This window comes from Erithacus rubecula, assembly GCF_903797595.1.
Source record: "Erithacus rubecula genome assembly, chromosome: 4".
Lineage (NCBI taxonomy): Eukaryota > Metazoa > Chordata > Aves > Passeriformes > Muscicapidae > Erithacus > Erithacus rubecula.
The window spans coordinates 27480272-27500987 of record NC_136686.1 but is presented as its reverse complement, the minus strand read 5'-3'; the positions used below and the strand labels follow the sequence as shown (position 1 = coordinate 27500987).

At 37.8% G+C, this 20716-nt stretch overlaps 1 protein-coding gene across 1 annotated transcript in view; it reads left to right on the top strand.

Annotated features, from left to right (window-relative positions):
- FGD6 (FYVE, RhoGEF and PH domain containing 6) overlaps positions 1-20716 on the top strand; it is a 70754-nt gene that overhangs the window by 46328 nt on the left and 3710 nt on the right. Inside the window, exons 9-20 of the mRNA XM_079303225.1 lie at positions 1461-1511; positions 4541-4599; positions 4715-4786; positions 5271-5339; positions 6730-6813; positions 7968-8047; positions 12557-12659; positions 13126-13269; positions 14111-14213; positions 16153-16280; positions 17875-18003; positions 20279-20427. Coding sequence (XP_079159351.1) covers positions 1461-1511; positions 4541-4599; positions 4715-4786; positions 5271-5339; positions 6730-6813; positions 7968-8047; positions 12557-12659; positions 13126-13269; positions 14111-14213; positions 16153-16280; positions 17875-18003; positions 20279-20427 — 1171 coding nt within the window. The remainder of the gene's footprint in view (positions 1-1460; positions 1512-4540; positions 4600-4714; positions 4787-5270; positions 5340-6729; positions 6814-7967; positions 8048-12556; positions 12660-13125; positions 13270-14110; positions 14214-16152; positions 16281-17874; positions 18004-20278; positions 20428-20716) is intronic.

Sequence of the window (20716 nt, the reverse complement as noted above, 5' to 3'; positions counted from 1 at the left end):
TTAAAAGATCACATGTTAATCAAAGCCTGCTAATGATCAGGCAGAGCTCTGAGGAGAGCAGAAAGCAGTGAGTGTTCCCATGGCCCAGCCAATCATGCTTCCCAGAGATCCCTCCCTGCCTCCCAGCTGGTTCCTCTTCCTGCAACCCAACCTGCTCTTCATGCTTCTCCCTTGGATCCTCCCTAAGGTCTCTGCCAAACAATAAAATGTCAGTGCCAAATGTTTCTCTTCCTGTACTTCTGTTTTGCTCAAAGCTTTCATTAACTGTGACAAGTTCTCTCACTTTTTGTAGCTATTGTACTGCAGAAACATGTTTTATAATTCCCTTTTAATTTTGTGCATAAGGAAAAGATTACAATACACTGAATGGTCTCTGAGGGGCATGCATGAAACAAGACATCTTATGAAGGCAGGAACAATTGGCTCCTGATCCTTTTTGAAAGAAAGAATGAATTTGGGTAGGGCAAGCATATGGGAGTAGAATTATTTCACTCCTACATGAAGCTTGTACAACTGAGAAGCTAAAATTGAATGCTTGCTACATTACACGCAATTAGTTTTCATTAGATCTGCCAGAATATTAATACTTCTTTCAAAAGGTAATTATAAATCAGTATTTCTTGCTTTTTTTCAATCTAATGTATATCTCTTGGAATGTTTCTGTTCTGGTTTCTTTTCATTTTATGGACTTCAAAGCTTATAGAGTGTAGATGGTTGATGTTTAACTGAGGATATTTATAAATATTTGATAGGGCATTGCACTTTTTGATGAACTAGACACTCAACCAGGGAATGGAAACTCAAGGGGAATATTTTCTTGTATAGTCATACATTTGGAGTTAATTTTAGTGAAGTAAAATAGATTTTAAAACTACCAAGCCTAATGGATCGAGGGTGCCATCTCGTGGTTGAAGTACATGCCTCACTGAAAACAGAAAATACCAATTTGAACATTGAAGGAAGTATATTGTTTTTATTTCCAAAAAATATTAAACATAATCAGGTCTTCTGTAATGGACTACTTTTTAAATTATCTCCTATAGACTATCTAAGGTGTTCAGACAGATATCTATAATTTTCTAAAGTTTTTGCATCAGCTTAAATGTAAATGATTGCAAATATGTACTAATTTTTCACTTGCTTGTTTTTTCTAAAATAATGTATCATTAATGTATATAAATATATTAATGTATATTGTATAATAATACAATATATCTCTTTTCACTGGAGAAGACCACTGTTTCAATAACCTATCTCTTTGCTGGTGTATTTTCATTATTGAAATGCTAGTTTTCACTTTTAGATCTGTCAAGGTAATAACAAAGATGAAGTAGCAGACCTTTGTTGATTAAGTAGCAGATCTGAATAGTAGATTTCCAGGAAAATGATGGCTTTGCTGCTTTCTGGTGTTGTTTATTTATTTAACAAAACTATCTTTATATTATTTTTTCTTTATACAGATTATTTAAAGAATCTTTTAGAAGAATCTGCAGACTATAGGGATACTCAAGGTAAATGCCCCTTTAAAGAAATAATTGTTAATGTACCAATGTTTCCAGATTTTAAATGTAAAATGCTAAGTCAGTAATAGAAATGTTTTCTATTTAGTTCTAAGTTTCTCAGCAGAGATACAAAAAGACTACAAGCTTGTGTTTCAACAAAGTTTGGAACTGGCAGTCATATCAGCTCATGCTTGAGTTGACACCAAGAGCTAAGAGCAAAGTTCCACAGGCAGTTTAAACAGATATTTCAGGCACTGCTGTTGAAAGAGGCAGTCCCTTGCATCTGTAGATTTTTAATAGGCAGCCTGCTCTCTCCAGTCTTTCTGGCCCCCTCTCTTTTTGTGCTGGGAAAAGCATCCATGTGGCAGAAGTGAGCAATATCAAGGAGCTGCCATGGGTAATATTTAACCTGAGGAGTTGTCCAGTTTGACTTGCTAGAAGCTGCACAAAAAGCACATTACTTAGACACGTTTGCCTGCATGTGGGGAGAAAGGAGATCAGAGGAAATGAGAAGTGGTTGATGATGAGGAGGAGACAGGCCCACGCATTTTGTAGTAGTGCAGGATTAAGATGGTTTAACTCAAGCACATCAATGCAGTGCACATTCAGGCTGTTACCTTCTTCAGAGTGTACCTCAGCAGTACAGAAAATGCTCCCAGGTGTTGTTTCCATTTAATTTGTATGAGATTGTCACATTTGTACAAATCATTACCTTTAGAAGGGTTGTTCAGATGTAGTTGCTTGAACTTCAGTAAATGAATATTTTCAATGTACTGAGCCAAATTTGCTTTCTTTTCTGGTACAGTGCCATGAAATATATGAGTAAATAAATTTTTTAGGACATTTAGACATATTTGAGTATGTTGAAGATACGAGCCAAAAATATTTTAACTGAGGGCTCTTCAAGAGAGAGAAAAGTTCATCTTGCACTTCTTATGGCTGTGAACAAAATAGTACTTGCATTGCATATTAAATAGTTGGCCACTTGAAAAGAGAGCAACCTAAGTACATACTTCACTTTTTTTTGTGGTTTCTCCAGCTTCTCTGGAAGCTTTTTGTAGCTATATCTTTCACAGTGGTTTTTTCTCCCTTATTATATCAAAGATAGAAGCTGAAGCTAAACTATGACAACTAAGTGTTAATTTGACACTTGGCATATTTGGTAGTCCATCTTAGAATTTGGGTAAGAAAAGAGAATGTAATCTTTAGTCATCAAGATCTTTATTGTAATAATTAAGCTTAACTCCTAACTTTGCTTAGTTGTTTAGTTCCACTGCAGGGCCCGGGAGTGAAGGGAAGGAGTGGAGAGGGAGACTAGGTTTGGTTGTGATTAGTAGTCTTGGAAAAAAAAACCAAATAGAGCAATTCTTCTTGCTGACCTTCATTTGAATACATTACTTCAGCTAAGTGGTATAAGTGGAATGCTCTTCCCTGCCAAAAAGCACTTTGTTTATGGATTTTGACCCTATAGATTATTTTATGTTGTTGTTTAGATTCATTTTGTCTTGGCTGTGTAAATGGTCCTGAGATCCTACAACTTTCCCTTCAGTAGCCAGCAAATTTTATAATTTTCTCTAAAATTCTTCAATCTTTCTTAAAGTCAATTAATAAAATTTTAAGAGAGAGATGTATATATATATTAACTGAAACATGAAGGAAAGTATAGCAGAGAGAAGAGAGAATCAAGTGCTCATTCCTATTTCCCTTCATCTTCTTTCACATGGGTGGGAGCTGGGGAGGGTTTTGCATGAAGCAGCTCCAACGTTTCCTAGAAAGAAACCATCAGCTACATTTCAGCTGGCTTGCTTGATACCATGACATCTATATCAAAACTTAAATTTTGATCAAATGCTTGATATGTGCTATGTATTTTAGCTGTTTGTGCTTGCATCACCTTGGTTTGTGACAATCTTTTACAAAAATTCTCGTTTGATTGGATTAGAAGGAGCTTTTTGTTCGTATCTGTTTTGTTTCTTATATGACTTCATATAAGTTCAGTTCATGTAAGTTCAGTTCATATAAGTTTTCAGTTCAGAAAGCTCTGTCTTTTAACATACTTCCTTTCTGAACATTAGTCAATAATAAAGCAAGTGTATGTACTTCTACAATACAAATATTCCAATGATTATCTAGGATAAAACCCCAAGGCCTTGGCTTTACCTGGTTTGGTAGGCTTCTTTGTGGAATTTAACCAAATTTATTCCTTTCTTTTAAGTGCTTGACTGTAATTCAGTTACTCAGAAGGTGCTAAATGCTTTAGAGACTACATTTCATCAGAATAGTTGTACTAGCTTTCTGTTAAGTGTCTTTCTTCTACTTAAGTAAATTGCAGGATTTTGGATAACATCCTTTTATGGGATGGACCCTTGGGCTGAACACTCAATCATTCACATAATCATTTTATGTGACTGCTTTTTGTACTTACACCTTAGGATACTTTACAGTTGAGTTGCTTGTTATTAAATATCAGTATTTAATAAAATTCCTCATATCTGGTAACTTTTTTTCAATTTTTGGTAACTTTTTTTTAACTTATTTTTCTTTTGGTACTGCAAGTTCGAAATTTAGAAATTTGAACTTTACTGTTATTTTGAGGGGCAGGAAAACTAAAGGCAGAAGATAGAAATGGCAAAGATTAATACAATTTTTCTAGGTAGTCTTCCATAAATGGCAGTGATGACATTTGGGTAAAATGGCAAAAACTTAGTCCCTACAGAGTCTCTGTTAAAATGTCATTAACTTTTCTGCACTAGTATAGTAATTTGTTGTGTGAGAAACTGGAATTTAACTTTGCCTGTGGACTGTTTTGAGTAGCTGTAAGAAATAATTGTCACTGTTGAAGCAATGACTTTTTAGGTCGTACTTATTAAACCATGATCCAAATACTCTGGGATTTTTGGCAAGTGCTCCTGAATGAAGTGACTGAAGGATCTTATTGCACAATCTTAGAATGATGTGGAAATGCAGTATGGTATCTGTGCATTACATTATACCAAGGCTAACTGGTCTAACCAAAACATAATTCCTTCATCTTTCAGATGCGTTAGCTGTTGTCATAGAAGTTGCAAACCATGCTAATGACATCATGAAGCAGGGAGTAAGTATTTTGCCTTATAAAGCTGGTTGATTAAAGCTTTCTCTCTCTTTTGTTCCTTAAAATAAATCGTGAATGCAAGGGCAAGTACTTACCTCCTGCTTTTTTTCTCTCATAGGATAACTTTCAGAAACTCATGCAGATCCAGTACAGTTTAAATGGGCACCATGAGATCGTACAGCCAGGAAGGGTAAGTGCCCTACATGGCATTCAGCAGATGGCAGTGAAAGTGTAGATGGTATACAAGCAAAGACTGACACTGGAATATACCAAGAAGAAAATTGCTTCATTATTAGGTTCTAACACTCAAATGAATGCTGCCACTCCATATGCGTGGGTTTTTTTTAGACATTCATCTGACAGAAACATGGATTTTTTTAAATATGATTCCTTGCCAGATCTTGCAGGCAGTTTTTGTCCTCAAGCTTAACCCTGTATTTTTCATGGTTTCATGTGCAGCAAGCTAAACTAATGCAGTCATCCACGCTCACTTTTAGAGAAACCTAAGGATAGACAGCTTTTCTCTGAAAGGGAACCCCAAATCCCAAAACTTGTACAGCACTTCTAGTGTAGTAATAATAATAATCATGATAATAGTTATTAAAAAGTCAGCTCATTTGCATAGTTTGTGCCCTAAAATCCTAAGTTTTGCATTTCTTGTTTTAATTGACTAGGTCTTTTTGAAAGAGGGAACACTGATGAAACTATCACGGAAGGTCATGCAGCCAAGAATGTTTTTTCTGGTAAGATGCTGTGTATGTTGCTATGTGCCTTATAGTAGTGTAACTTAGTGGTTAAAATATCACACTGCAAACATAACTAATAACTCCAGGTAGCAGAAAAGTTTCTAATTGTTGATGTTCTGTTCAGCCAGTTCTAATGTAGAGATCTTGTCTGTGGTGTATGCACTGATTTTAATGGAAAACCTGCTACTGCACCCTTCCCTTCCTCCTTTCCTTCCTCCCATCTCCCTCCTCCTCTCTCCTTGCCCTTGCAGGAGCCCACGTGCATCCTGAGCAGAGCACTGGCTGGAAATTAAGTACTGGGTTCTCTTCCTGCCTCTGCTACTGCTTTGTTTTGAAACTTCTATGCATCTCTGAAGTTTCTGTTTCCACTTGAACGTTTTGTTTATCTCTTCTATTTAGACAGTAAAGCAGCTGTTATCCTGTAATTTATAGCATTATTGGTCCTGGCTGAATTCTATCTTGTAGTTACCCTAATATGAAAAAATACTTCCCTAGGAAGTCCTGGAGTGTATATTGTACCAGTTATGGAAATATTCTCAAAAATGTGGTGCTATATCTCAAGCCTCATAAACCAGATATTGCTAATTTCAGTGTCTCTGTCTTGGATTTTCTCTGTTTTGTTTTATGGGGCAAGGCTTTTTTTTTGTTGTTGTTTGTGGATTTTCCTTAGATATAAATGGTACAGACTAGCATTCAAAAATCACACACAGTGATTTTTCCATTTACCATGTTTTGAAGATTTAGTAATCATTTAAAACATTTGGTGATTTTGCAAAGAATTGCATAACAACAACTTATGAGACACTTCAGGTTTTGGTACTTGTTTATGTGTAGTAAATGAAGTTTGGATCCATGTGTTGAACAGGACAGAAAATAAAAACAGCTACTGTCCAGTAAGTGCACTGAATGAATTCCAAGTAGAACAGGAAATAAACAATAGATGCACTCTAAACTGGTAAAATTCACAATATATGGTTAAGTTTTTCCTTATAATTTTCTAATCTATTCTATCTCCTAGTTTCTGGATTGCTTTGATTTGTTTGAATGGTTAATTCTAATATCCTTTTAAACTAATTTGCTGTATTATATATCTGTGTACATGAGGAACATTTATTTCTGTTTTGACAGCATGTTCTTTGACATCCATGCACTGTTTTCTCATGCCAAATGTATATTTATACAAGGAGGATATAAATAGATACCTATTGTGATCTAAACTCATACATGAAAATGTTTCTTGGATTCTAAGTGGAATAAGAGGAAGTAGAGGATACCCTTCTGGACAGTTATCTCAGTGCTGTAGGAGTTCTGTAGTTCCAGTAAAATGCATCTGAAATTATCTGTTGTTTCACAAACTCTAGTCATTAAAAAGCATTCTGTATTACAGTTCAATGATGCCCTGTTGTATACTACTCCAGTTCAGTCAGGAATGTATAAACTCAACAACATGCTGTCATTGGCTGGAATGAAGGTGAGTCACTTGTTAAAGTGAGCCTTTCTCCAAATCAACCTAAACTCAGGCCTTCAAATTTTGAAAATGCAACTGTTGACTGTTGGCAAGAGATATTAAATATGCTTATGTTCCAGAGCAATCCTACAGGCTTAATGTCTTTTGCATAATGTGGCCTGTGAAATTGCTATTCAGGTTTCCCTAAATATTCTGTTACCACAACATCATCTTGGCTGCATTTCACCCAGTATTGTCCTACTCTGGAATAGTCTGCCTACTTATTTTTTGTATTTTATTTTGTTTAGACTGCTGCCTCACTTTTGCCTTTTAACTTCTTTCATTGCTGACACCCAGAGAGTAGGCATCTTTGCCTGATAAGATCCTGGATCAGAGAACTGGATCAGTTCTCTCTGGTTTATAGAGATTTGCTAATTGTGAGGAAAGATATGACTTTTCTTGCTGAACCCTTGTGGAAAGCATCAAGGTTGAGCCTTGAACCCCACTGGGTAATGATAAGGGACATGCATGACATATAATGACTCAGTCACTGACATGACAGTTAATGGGAACAACAAATCATTGCCTTGGGAGTCATTGTCTCCAGTCCTGTCAGAAAAAATCACCAAGTCCAGTTGCAGTGCAGGTCTGGCATTCAGGTCCAAAGTTTTGCAAGCAGAGCTACAAAATTTACTTTGTTAGCAGATGTCTTGCAGCAGCTCAGACCCACTCTTGACTTTACTCTTGACCTTATGTTTGAAATTTGGTAGCTCAGAAGGATCAACAGGGTAGTCCAGCCCTTGCCCACTCTGGGGTACTCCAATGGGCTCATCTTGTCCTACAGCAGCAGCAGTGCCTTTTTTTGTCCAGTTGCAGGAGGTGCTCAGGGAGCAACATGACTGGGCCTGTGTGGAATGTGTCTGACAGCTCTTGGGTTCCATTCCCCTGTACATCTCCAGTGTTTGTATGAGGGCCAGTGAAACAAAAGGATGGGCTGCATGTAATCATAGTGTAGCGGGACCCTCTGGACTGGTATATGATTTCCTATTTCTGAGTATTTTCTCTCCAGTGTTCCTCTTCTGCAATAAAAATGTAAGAGATTTTGCAGGAATTAAAATTAAAGCAATGACAAAAGTACCATTTCAGTTTGAATGTGAAGTTTTCTCTCTTGGCTGAAGGTTAAGAAGCCAACCCAGGAAGCGTATCAGAATGAACTGAACATTGAAAGTGTAGAGAGATCCTTCATTCTTTCAGCAAGGTAAGTCTTTCAAATAAACACTGATTTTAAAACTTGGAGTTTTCAAGCAGGCCACACAAGCTTTTTAGAGCTTTTGTGCTAAGTGTAATGAAAAGTTACTCTTGACTAGAGTAATTACAGAATAGAGGGAATCAGTAAATCAGAGTGAATAAAACCATTGTTTGGTCCCTCTTTTTCACCTTAGCTACACCTTCAGAAACTTCAAGTAAACTGTAATACTACCCTTGCACTGCCTTTCCTTGAGAGGGTTTCAATTGACTTCATTTTAGGATTTGCTTTTCAGTATTTTTTTGTTCTTCTAAAATTACTGATATGCTCTATGCTACCAAATTCTCTCAGTAACAGCAAAAGGATATATGGTCACTAAGCCCAGGCAGCTCTGGTCATCTTCACTGAGATGCCTTTAGCAAAGGCCTGTTTTTGTGGACTGTTGTTTTTATGGTGCTTGAGTTGAAGTTTTATGTGTTCTGACATTTGTGACAGTGCTGATACCAATGAAGAAAGACATGTTTTCTCTTTTATTTAGCAAAGCTGAGCAAGAGCAGACTGCTGCTTTTTGTGTGACCTTGTAAATACTGACATGAGAATGCACAAAGATAGCAGTATCTGTAGCTGAGGGGTAGACCAAGGTTAACATTGTCAAAGGAGCCAAAGGAAGTAGCTCAATTTTCAGAGCAGTAGTTATTTACAAAAACACATTTGAAATGGGTAATTCTGTATTTCTTAAAAAAATTTAAACATTTCTTCTGTATACTGGGGGTAAAATGCATTTCACAGTTTAGGGTATGGTTCTGCTCCAGCTCTGTGCTGCTGAGGTGCCTTGGTGACTGGATGTCACACAGACACATGAAGGCATTCAGGGGGTGGCAGCAAGCAATGAGGATTTATCTCTGCTTGACTTGAAACAGTGTTACACTTTTAATTCAGTTGTTTTAAAAAATTGTAAAAGAATGATTGGAATTTCTGAAAATGTTATCTTAACATACATGCTATCTATCTTCCACAAAACAGGATAGACTAGTCTTTTTGATGAACAGGTTAAGTGGTAGATTAAAATCAACCCCTGGGAAAGATATGCTGATCCATAAGGGAAAACCCCTATATATAATATGCTCATCAAATTTGGCATAGTTAGTGACATACTTTTGTCTTAACCTTAAAATTGCTGGAATTAACCTCATATTACTGACTGAAGCTGCTACAATTTGCTTTTTTTGTATTAGTGTTGTTGATGTTGCAACTTTGGGGAGCATTCAGCTCTGTTATTTTTGTACTTGCTGGGAGCCATACATGTAGAGGAGCCCTAGGTTAGACAGCAGGGACTATTTGCATGGCATGAAGGAGGTGCTGGAGGCTCCAGATGTAAATAACAGTTTTCAGATTTTCTGTCTTCACTAGAACTGGGCCTGTTGTGGTTTAGGAAGGAAGCAATTGAAAAACACTACCAGCAACAGGTGCATGCATATATTTTTCCCAATCAACTATGTTGTTCCTATTGATAAATATTCTAAATGTGAAAAGAATTTGTGTCTTGTCAATCCAGGTTGCATCTTCCTTTGAATGATCCCTCATTTTGACATCTTATCAGGCCCTATATGGTAAAAAACCCCTTAATTTCAAAACTGTTCAGATTAGTCTTAAAGACACTGGAGACAAATTTCACTTCCGTGTTTTTTTTTTTTTCAAATGGTAAGCATTATGTGGAGTGTGTACATCAAAGAAGATATTCTGAAATGATCCTGACAGCAGGGACAGGGAAGTGAAGAACTAAGCTGGTGAAAAAATTGTTTGTAATAAAAAGCAGGCCAGTTGATAACAGAAATATAGATTAATGCCTAGACAAGATTCTTTGTCACTTCAGGTTTAGTTTTACTGACTGCATTAGTATTCTGCTTTATCTAGTCTGGGTTGAGGTTTCAGTTTTCCTGGGATATCTGTAGGAATGTGAATTGTTTTTCATAGTACAATGCAGTACTGTACTAGAAATCTCTTCATCAGAAAAAGTTAGTGTATCCATCTGCATGATACAGCACTGTACAGAAGTAAAGCTTTGGTCCTGGCAGCAACAGACATGATCTGGTCCCTCACTAATGCTGATGAAGAGCTACCCCAGGCAGGTAGAGCTGCATCTCTTCCTATTCTACCTGAGGGTGATAAGGCAAGACTGGCTCAGCTGGGAGAGGTGCCCTAAGGCTCTGATCCTGGAAGCAAGAGGGACATGCTTCCCCAGTGCCCTCCTAGGGCCACTGAGCTGTTTGGCTCCAGTGAGCAGCTGGATGTTTGCCCCCAGCACATGCATTTGTCAGTAGTAGCTGTTACTGGGGTTCTCTGTAATCCATTTGAGGCTTTCTACTGTGGTGTTAAATCTTAAATAAATAAAAATAATAATGTTTAAAAACCCAAGAAACTCCTGCAATTTTAGTAAACAAAATCACTTTTGGAAGGATGCAACAAATGCTGGACCTGCAGCAGGGAAAGTGATAAGGCTGGGCAGCTAAGGGGGAGGGCTGGAGTGACAGCCAGAAGAAACTGCTGATTTTGCTGCAGCAAACCATTACATCAGTTCTGTTGCCAGTGGTGCCACCTTTGCTCTTACATTCTGAAGGATTGTAAACAGTCCAAAAGGCCACCACTAGCAAACCTACCAAGCACAAAGCTCCTGGTGAAATATTAGGGTGTAAGCCTGTAGCTCATTGTGCAAGCTGCTGCATAGGGAGCAGTCTCCCCCACATGGTGAGGGTGGTGGTGGTATGTAATCTCCAAAACCTATGCCAACTTTCAATTTAATTAACTAATACAGTTACAGGAATCTAATTAAATGTAACCAGATTATGAAAAAGCCAAAGGAGTTGATTAGAGTTATGAATATTACACAGTTAATGCAGACCAGTCGTTCTTTCTGGATGAGGAGTCAAAGGTAAATAGACTGAACAAATTTTTCTACTCAGAATGTGAAATGTTGGGACAAACACTAATGCATTGCTTTGCCCTTACATGTATCTTATTTCCTCTCCTTTTGTTCTGATTTTGTTGCTGTGTGTGCTAGATTTTTTTTTACTTGTGCCTCACAGGCTTCCTGTGTGTTTACTTTAGCAGATTTGTTCTCTCTAATTCTGCATAGTTTCATCTCATTCAAACCCCCCCCCCATTCAAAATATTTCCTTAAAAGGTCCAAAGATGATAAAAGCTTCCAAATTCACCTACAAAACCAATAAACAATAATTGGTGTTAGACACCTCATTTGTCTAAGTCATTGCTTACCTCTTCCCTAATTTTCCTATCTATATGTTTGTGTTCGATTCCTTGGTTTAAACAAATATATTTATTTGATACCAACTAAAAAGTGGGAAATAGAAAAAAATATTGGAAGTGGTTTCTTGTTTAAATTTTACAAGACCTTTTTAAGCTGGCATGGCATCTTAAACAGTCTAGCTGTTCCTCTGCTGCAAAGCTGCTTCATCCTTTCTCAGAGCCTTCTTTGTGTTGCTGGCACAAGTAGTTGTTCAGCTGTGTGATGAACCTAGTCAGTAAATTGATCCAGAGGAAAGGCAGGTTGATGGCTTGCATTAATATGGATTTGTTTCCCAATCTAGCCTGCTGCATAAGTGTGTGTTCTGGCACAAGAGTGAAAATAAGATCTAGTGACTGAGAGAAAGGATAGTAGGCTGCCCTTTGCATCAGGAACAGCACAGATTTATGAAAATGGTTTTATGCCCATGCACAGAGGAGGTGCTTTGGCACTGCACATAATCCAGTATAGCTGCAGGGTCCTGGTGCACCAGATGCTCTGTGTGCTTCTTGTGTCATGCCACTTCAGCCTAATGCTTTCCTTGCACTTGATTAGTGATCCACCAACTGTGGGATAAAGAGACTAAGCTTACCTGTCTGTCTCTTTGAGTTAGCTCATCCAATGGAAACGTTTTGGGAAAAAAATTATTATTTGAAAGTAGCATGACCTGGTAGGAGCAAATAGTTAAGAGAACAAGGCAGGAGAAGAGTCAGTGTGTTTTTATTTGACAGAAACTTGGAGTTTCACAGGGTTGGGTATAACAAATTGCACTCTGAGATAGAAGGAAGCAGGGAGAAAAAAAAAAGCTTGTTGAAATTTCAGGTTGCCTTCAAGATGGAAGGCTCATGCCTTTGTTTTGGGAACATCATTTAAACAAGTATTATTCAGGCTATTCAAGTGTTTGGGGAGGAGGGTGAAGCAATGACGGACAAGCCTTGAAAGAATCACAGGAATTTTGGAAGGAGGAAAGGGAAGAAGGGAATCCACATGACAACAACAAACAAAGAAATCTTTTTTAGTATTAGTCAACATAAATAGCTAACACCATGCCAAAGGTTACAAAATAATGCCAGTTGCAGTAGGAGTTGTAGACATTTTATAAACTGAAATTGCAAGAGGGTTACTCCAATGTGCAATAAAGCTAGCAGAATTCTAATCAACACTTGCTTCTAAGAATGTTAATAATAATAAATTGCTTTTATGTGTTTTTACTTCAACAGTTCTGCTACAGAAAGAGATGAGTGGTTAGAAGCTATCTCCAAGTCAATTGAAGAATATACAAAAAAGAGAATCACATTTAATCCCAGCAAAAGTCTTGAAGAGGTATATCCTATCATTATTGTTGGTTTGTTCCCTTTTTGAATATACAGTTTCCTGTCAGGTGCTTAGAGAAACAAGAGGTACTCCATGATGAATCATAAAGCAGGATGGTAAATAATTGAACAGATGGTAGAACAGAATATTTCATAATGTTACCTACTTCATACATTTAAAATTACTTTCTTCAAAAAAACCCAAATCAGCTTTCACAGTTCTCTCTGTAGCACAGAAGGATGAAATGAAAAGAATTTAAAATAAAGCAGCTATTGATCCAAGTAGGCTGGTAAAGCTTAAAAGTCATTAAATGCATTATAATGGTCACTGATGAAATAGTAGGTAACATTTAAGACCATGACAACTTACCAGAGGCGGCTTTTCAACACTCTTAGCATTATCCTATAATCACTGGTGAATATTAGTCTCATTTCTCCTCACTGAATGTAATGATATTGTGCCTATGTTCTCTCAGGCAGAAGAGAAACAGGAAGAAGATAGTCCTTTGGGGTCAAAGGCTCCCATCTGGATCCCTGACACAAGAGCCACGATGTGCATGATCTGTACGAGTGAATTCACGCTGACATGGAGGAGGCACCACTGCAGGGCGTGTGGGAAGGTTGGGTGATTTTGTGGTTACCTTTTCAGTCACTCATTCAGGTTCCTTGTGTGACATTCAGGTGGAGGCTTATCACCCAAATATTCTTCTAAGCAACACTGTACTATGATGCAGTTATGTGGGTTAGAACCTACATGTTTGGGTTGGTGGTTTGGGGGCCGGGGTTTGGGTTTTTCAGAATAGTATTCAACCTTCAACATGCTATATATTAGTTATTATGCATTCTGGAGTGCTATTTGTGGTTATTTTGCAATTACATAATACCCATGAATGTTAGCTGAAATGAAGAAGTAGCTTCCTCACTCATTTTCATAACATAATGATTTTTGATTTCAAGTTAGTACCAACCTTCTTCTATATTTTAGACTTATAAAAGCTATATCTAATAAATTTCATCTTTCTTGTTTTAATCCAGTGGGAATACAAAACTAGAATGCAATGCAGTTGAGACATCTGTGTTGTAAAGAAATCACCAAGAGAGCAATAGCTTTTTAGCTGTTTCAAAAAATTTATGATTGAAACAGTTCAGTAACACAGTCGGTTTGTTCTGTTTTTAATGGATCATTAATGTTGGCTTATCAACTCCTAATTCAATGATTTTTTTTTTTTATATTTACATTTTTTATTGTTATTGTTTATTTCTATATTTGCATTTAGAGGAGGAAAGGACAGCATGTTGAGCATAAAGACATGGGAACAAGCCAAATTCTTAAAACATTTGCACTGTAAAATAGTGCCTATTTCAGGTTTTTATGGGTTTAAATATGCTGAAGTGAATGTCTTTGGGTATTTGGTGATTTCCAGGTGCACATCATGTGCCATAATCTGTTTCTGTTTCCAGATTGTCTGTCAAGCTTGTTCATCAAACAAACATGGCTTAGACTATATGAAAAACCAGCCAGCTAGAGTATGTGATCATTGCTTCAGGGAGCTACAAAAGCAAGGTAAAGAAAACCTCCACAAACTGTTTGTCTTACTTTTATGGCCTTTATAACATGGTGTGTGCCTCATCTTCACTGTGGGTTCAAGTGCTTTATTCTGCTTGTGCTTGAAAAATGATAGGCACCTGAGATTCTAAGCCAAACAAGCTTCTGTGGAGTAAGCTAGGAAATGGATTTGCCATATATTGGCTCTTTCTTCCAGAAACATGTGCCTTTACCTTATAGTAATGACATGTAGCTTATGCTGCTTTCCTTTTGAAATAATGGGTGTTACATTGCTTTTCATTAATCACAGGGTGCAAGTATACATTAGAGTCCTTGCAGTTTATCCTGGTCTCCCAGGAGGTTCATGTGTACTTTTATACTCTGTAACTTGTATGTCTGTAAACTTCATTTTTGCCAGCTAAGCTGCTGAGATGGCTAAAGTTCTGGGGCTCTGTAGGGACATAGATCTTAATCTTTCTGAAGCTGAGTCTCTTCAGGTCTATAACAGGCCTCAAGCCACTCTCAAGCCTCAGTTCATATATAATTCAGGGATTTGGCATATCTGTACCTCAGTTCTGAAAGCAAACTCATAACCATTGCCTACTGAACACTGGCAATATGGAATTCAACATAAAACACCACAGCTAGAGCAGTTTTCATTGAAATTCTTTCAGAGAATGTGGTACCTGGTGGAAAGCAATGACTGGATAGCCTAATGGTAATAACATTTGTTTAGAGAGGAGGTCCAGGGTCAGTGTCCTCATCCTGAGAAAACTCCAGTACATCTCTTTGAAGAAGCTTCATATCATTCTGCAGAAACAAGTGTAAAATCAATTGAAGCACCTCTCAGTGAGGTGGGAATCCAGTCCCATCTCACAACTGCTGTCAATTAAGTTGGAACACTCAGGTATAAGGTACACAAATGAGCTGTAAACAGACTGGAAGAGCTTTCTGCCCTTCCCTTGGGAGAGGCTCCAGCACAACACAAGCGCTCTAGGCTAGCAGGAAATCTGTGGTGCCCAGTGAAAGGATAAAGCTATGGATCCCAGCACACTGGGGATAACATTTCTCATGGGAGTGCAGAAAGCAGTGTGGATAACCCTGGAAATGACAGTGGGAGCTGCAGTCATGGGAAGGCCATTGTCTGAACTTCCTGCAGGTGTCTGAGTTGGGCACTAGAGGCTGCTGCGCTGCAGGCAATTGCAGCTGCCTGAAGCTGGGAAAGGGCTGGGGAGCAGGTGCAGTACAGCTGGCAATCACAGCAATCATTGCTCTCCTGCTCTTCTCATTATTTCAGAGCCTCACTGAGTTCAGGGCCAACTCTAGAAGTAGGCTTTCTTAAACCACTCATTTTGAGTGCAGCTGTAAAAAAAGTGGTGGTAGTTGCTAGAAAAAGGGGTTTTGAAGAAGTGAAGTGTTACAGAAGTCTTCCAAGAGAAATGAAGTAACTGTCTGTGGAAGTAGAGAAAGACAGCCTGTTCTTGGAGATGGGGAACATCCAGAAGTGTGTGTGTGCTGGAAGAGGAGCATCCTTATTGAATAAGGCTGAGAAGTTAACAGATGTAGAGAATTAAAAGATGAAGTACAGATAACATAGAAGACAGCTGTAAAAATTTGCTGCAATTTTTAAGACTTAATTTTCACCTTCTTTATTAGCCAAGGCAGTACAACATCCAGAAAACAGACTTTGAAAACAAACAAGACCAATTTGTTTAGTTTTAAACTTCTTGGATTTTTTTTCATATGGTTGTGATTTGGAGAATTCTAACTCATTAAGTTAATGATAACACTGAAAAGTTAATTCAGTGCTGAATTTAATCTGATTAGGTGTTACTATTGTAACCCTGTAATCTGAACAAAAATGCCAGCTGTTTTTAAGAAGAAAAGACCAAGAATGAATTGCCTGTGTTTAGTCATCTGTGACTTGAAATCAATATATTCATCCTGTGAATTGTAGATAACCAGTGCACTCCTAAGAGTGGATCCCCAGTCAACCATAAATCTCCATCAAGTGCCTTGTCTACAGTATTACAAAGTATTCCCTCTGGAAGAAAGCAGAAAAAAATTCCTGCAGCCCTCAAAGAAGTAAGTGTTTTATTGGTCAAAAGTGGTGCCTTGTTGGTATTATATCATCCATATTAAGAGTAGGAAAATTAATTCTTCGTTTAACCATATTATCTAGAATCAAAAGTCAAAATCTGTCTCTGAGGTTTGAGTCTTAGTTTTAAATAGGCAGGGACATAAACTATGAAGCACTGTGTAAACTGCATAAACACCTGTGAGACTATGATTCAGAGCTATAATTAAAAATGTAATTTCTTTCTTGCTTTCCTGTGTTTCTCTGAATTGTGATTTATCACTGTGCCAACAGTCAGTGATGAGACTGCTCCACCAACTCAGCTCTTGGTTAATGATTAGGAAAGGCAGAGTGAAACCCTACTTTCTGTAGGTCTTGAGAATGGAAGTGATTTTTCAGTCTGTTTGCTGATGCTACCAAGCTGTGTGTTGCAGTCCACACACCAGAGGGAAGGGATGCCATCTAGAGGGACCTGGATAGACATGAGAGATGGGTCTCTATGTGAACCTTAAAAAATTCAACAAGCCCAAGCACGAGGTCCTGCATGTTTGTCAGGGAAATCCCAAGCATCCCAGGCTGAGTGGATTGATGCTAGCCCTGGGGAGAAAGAGTTATGGCTGTTTGTAGATGAAAAGATCAACATAAATGGGCAATGTGCACTTGCAACCCAGAAAACCAACTGTATCCTGGGCTGCAAGTGCAAGATCCAAAGCAGCATGGCCAGCAGGGTGAGGCAGGGGATTCTGTCCCTCTGCTCTGCTCTGGTGAGACCCCACCTGCTGTATAACTCTGGGATCCCCAACATAATAAGGACATGGACCTGTTGGAATGAGTGCAGAGGAGGCCTACTAAGTTGAGGGAGGACTAGAGCACCTCTCCTAATAGAACAGGCTGAGAGATTTGGGATTGTTCAGTCTGGAGAAGAGAAGGCTCCAGGGAGTTTTGGGAGCAGCCTTCCAGTACCAGAAGAGGGGCCTACAAGAAAGCTGGAGAGGGACTTTTTACAAGGGCATGTAATGACAGGACGAGGGGACCCTTCATAAGTTGAAGGAGAGTAGGTTTAGATTAGATACCAGAAATAAATTCTTTACTATAAGGGTGGTGAGGAACTGGAACAGGTTACCCAAAGAGGTTGTGAACTCTCCATCCCTGGAGGTGTTCAAGACAGACTAGATGGGGCTTTGAGCCATCTAGGCTCAAGCCATGACAGGGGAGTTGCAATGAGATGATCTTTAAGGTCCCTTGCAAGCCAAACCACTCTGTGATTCTAAGATTCTTCTTATATAGGAATATGTGTTCTCCAGCTGTATGTTTTCCTCAGTGTTTCAGCTCTCTCTTGTCCTGTTGAATCCAACTTAAGTTCCAACCTTCATTTTCTGGAAACCTCTCTTCCAGACTGGAGAGATGGTAGCAGGCAAAATAATTTTTCTTTCACCCACCTGAGTTAGTTAGCAACATTAACCTGAGATTAACCTAAGAATTTCAGTCTCTGACAGGCAGGGCTCTGGAAATCTGTTAAGAAAAAAAAAAAAAAAAAGCTATACCATGAAATCTTATTAGGGTTTGTTGACTCTTTTTTATTTATTTTTTTTTCCTCTTCAGGTTTCAGCAAATACAGAAGACTCTACAATGAGTGGCTACCTACACAGATCTAAGGGCAGTAAGAAACCATGGAAACACCTGTGGTTTGTTATAAAAAATAAGGTGCTATACACATATGCTGCTAGTGAGGTAAGAGACCACACACTAGAAATTAAATATCCAATGATAACAGTGTCTTTGTAACAAAGTTGTTTATTCTTATGATCTAGGAAAAAAAGCTATAAAATTAGATCACCTTACAATATTTGATCTGATTGTGTTGCAGTATTTTGAAAAGGCCCAGTAAGCTTGATACTCTAACACACTGATACAGCTACAGTGTTTCTGATTCCAGATCTAGCTTTGAGTACCTCTGCACTGCACACCATTGCTCAGTTGTAGGCATGGTCTGAATCAGTTGAATACAGGGGGGATCTGTTTGCATGCATCACAGTGTAGTAGTGGCAAAGGAACATGGCAAAAGCATCTTGAACTATCTTGTTCTGTAGTTCCATAGGGTATTTTGAATGCTTGAAAAAGGAGTAAACTAAATCTCTTTACTTCTCCTCAAACTGTTTTCTTAAGCCTGGAGTTATTATTTGATACAAAAGAAATGCATCTTATGTAATGGCATTTGCATTTTTTATTTAGAATGTGTAGTCCTATTGCAATGTGGAATAGTCTCTAGCATATACATATATATATACATATATATATATGGTCCCAACATGTGCTGAGGATGTAGTTTACAATGTTCTTAGAATGTTTTGTAATATATATGGATGTCTTGATCTTTGGCTTCAGATCTTTGTATTGTTTTAGTTTACTACTAGCTTTCAAGGGCAAAATATCCAAAGCATCTGTTTTAAGGTATTGCTATCCCTCACCTTCTTTCAAAATGTAAGGCCCAACCTATCCTGGCCATGTAAAGAATTATCCTTCTTCATTCCACACCACCCCCACCCTAGTTATTTCCTGGTTTGTGCTCAGATTTGTTCATGCCAATCTTTATTTTAGAACTTCTGAATTATGTCCAAAACCTGTGATGTTATTTCCACTACAGCATTGGCAATGAAAAATAAAAAACAAAATAAAAAAAAGCAAAACCCAACCCAACCAGTTCTAAAAATAGCTTAAATAATTATGTAGAAAACCATTACTTTTACATCAACTAGAAAGCAATTTCAGAGCATTGCGTCTCTTCTGGCCTTTACAATGGAAAATTTGACAGAAGTAAAAAAAGAGTAAAGTCTGTGACAGTTACTTTAAATTTTCTTTTGCTTCACTTCCTCTGAGATATCAACCTTACAGAGTAGCTTCAGTTTGCAGCTCACAATCACAAAATTAATTAATTCCTAGTATCTTAAACTGAGGAATATCTGTCCTTAGTTTTCATCTTGGTGAGCCATTGCAGGAGACATTAATTAGAGAGTCTAAAGGGAAGGTGCAGTGTTGCCTTGGCCACTTAAGCTACTTATATTTGTTCCAAGTGATGGAAAGATCAATGGAAAAGAAGTGACCTATTAGTGGTATGAAGACCTGAGACAGTAAAACAGATTGCTCAGCTTTACATGACTCTTTTCCAATATCAAGAAATGCTGCTGTCACAGGATACTTTTATTTCACTGTAGAGGCATTTACCAAAGCTTTCACCGGATGTGTCAGTGTTTATGTAAATTTGGGGTGGTTTAGCTATTTTTTCCCCCTCTGTTCATTAGCACTGTAGGGCCTTGCCTAGTTACAAAATTCCTAGTTTTTGAATTTACATAGGACAAAAATACAATTTTTTTCCTTTTCAAAAATACTGTGTATTATATTAATTAATAAAAAGACAAGAGTATTTTAAAAAAGTAACTGAGATAAATGAGGAGGGGTCTTTTCTAGTTGACTGTGAACACTCAGCAATCCTGTTTTCACCTATCCTGTTCATTTCCAGAAAAAAAAAAAATAAAAAAGAAAAAGAGCCATTTAAAAATTTGGATCTTGACTTCAGTGCTTGAGAACACAAATGGCCTCTGTAACTCCTCCTTTTAGCATTCTCACTGCAGTTAATAGCATCTCACTTCACTTCTGAGCTTGCTGGAGAGAGCCCTGGGATTGATGGGCCTCTGGTCTGCTGCCAGGTGGTGGCTGATTTGTTGATACAAGAAATCTTTGCCAGGCAGAATGATGAGACCATGCTGTGAAGGCCAAGGTAGAAGCTTATCAAGGAAATAAAAAGAGGATCATTGATGTTGAAATCTGCAAGGTTTTATTTCCTGTCCCCTGACTCATGCATGGACAATATAAAAAAAAAAGCAGCATTCTGTGCATGTTGTTTACAAATTTTGTTGTATTGTCTGCTGCATTGGTATGGTGTATGAACTCTAAATGCATGCCTTAGTATGTCTGTCTCTAATTTTGTATTTTTTTCCTTGTTACATAGGATGTGGCAGCATTAGAGAGCCAGCCTTTACTTGGATTCACAGTCAGTGAAGTAAAAGGTGAAAACTCAGAGTCTAGAGTGTTCCATTTACTGCACAAAAACACTTTATTTTACATATTCAAGGCAGATGATCCCCATTCAGCTCAAAAGTAAGAAACTATTTGAATTTATTTCTGTTGCATATTTCTAGAAAATTCAGAAGTGGTAAATGTTAGTATTCACACATAAAGCATAAGCTTAAAAGATCCTTATTATATCATAAGTAAATGAAAGTTTAAATTACTTAAACACAAGGTTCTGGTTTCATTAGGGCTTCTGAAATGAAGGAAGCAGACTCTCCCCTAAAAAGGACTGAATGTGGAATGAGAAAGTCAAGGATAAAATAAGAAATATTTCCTTTTCCTCACCCATTCCTCTCATACTAGTCTACTCAAGTGA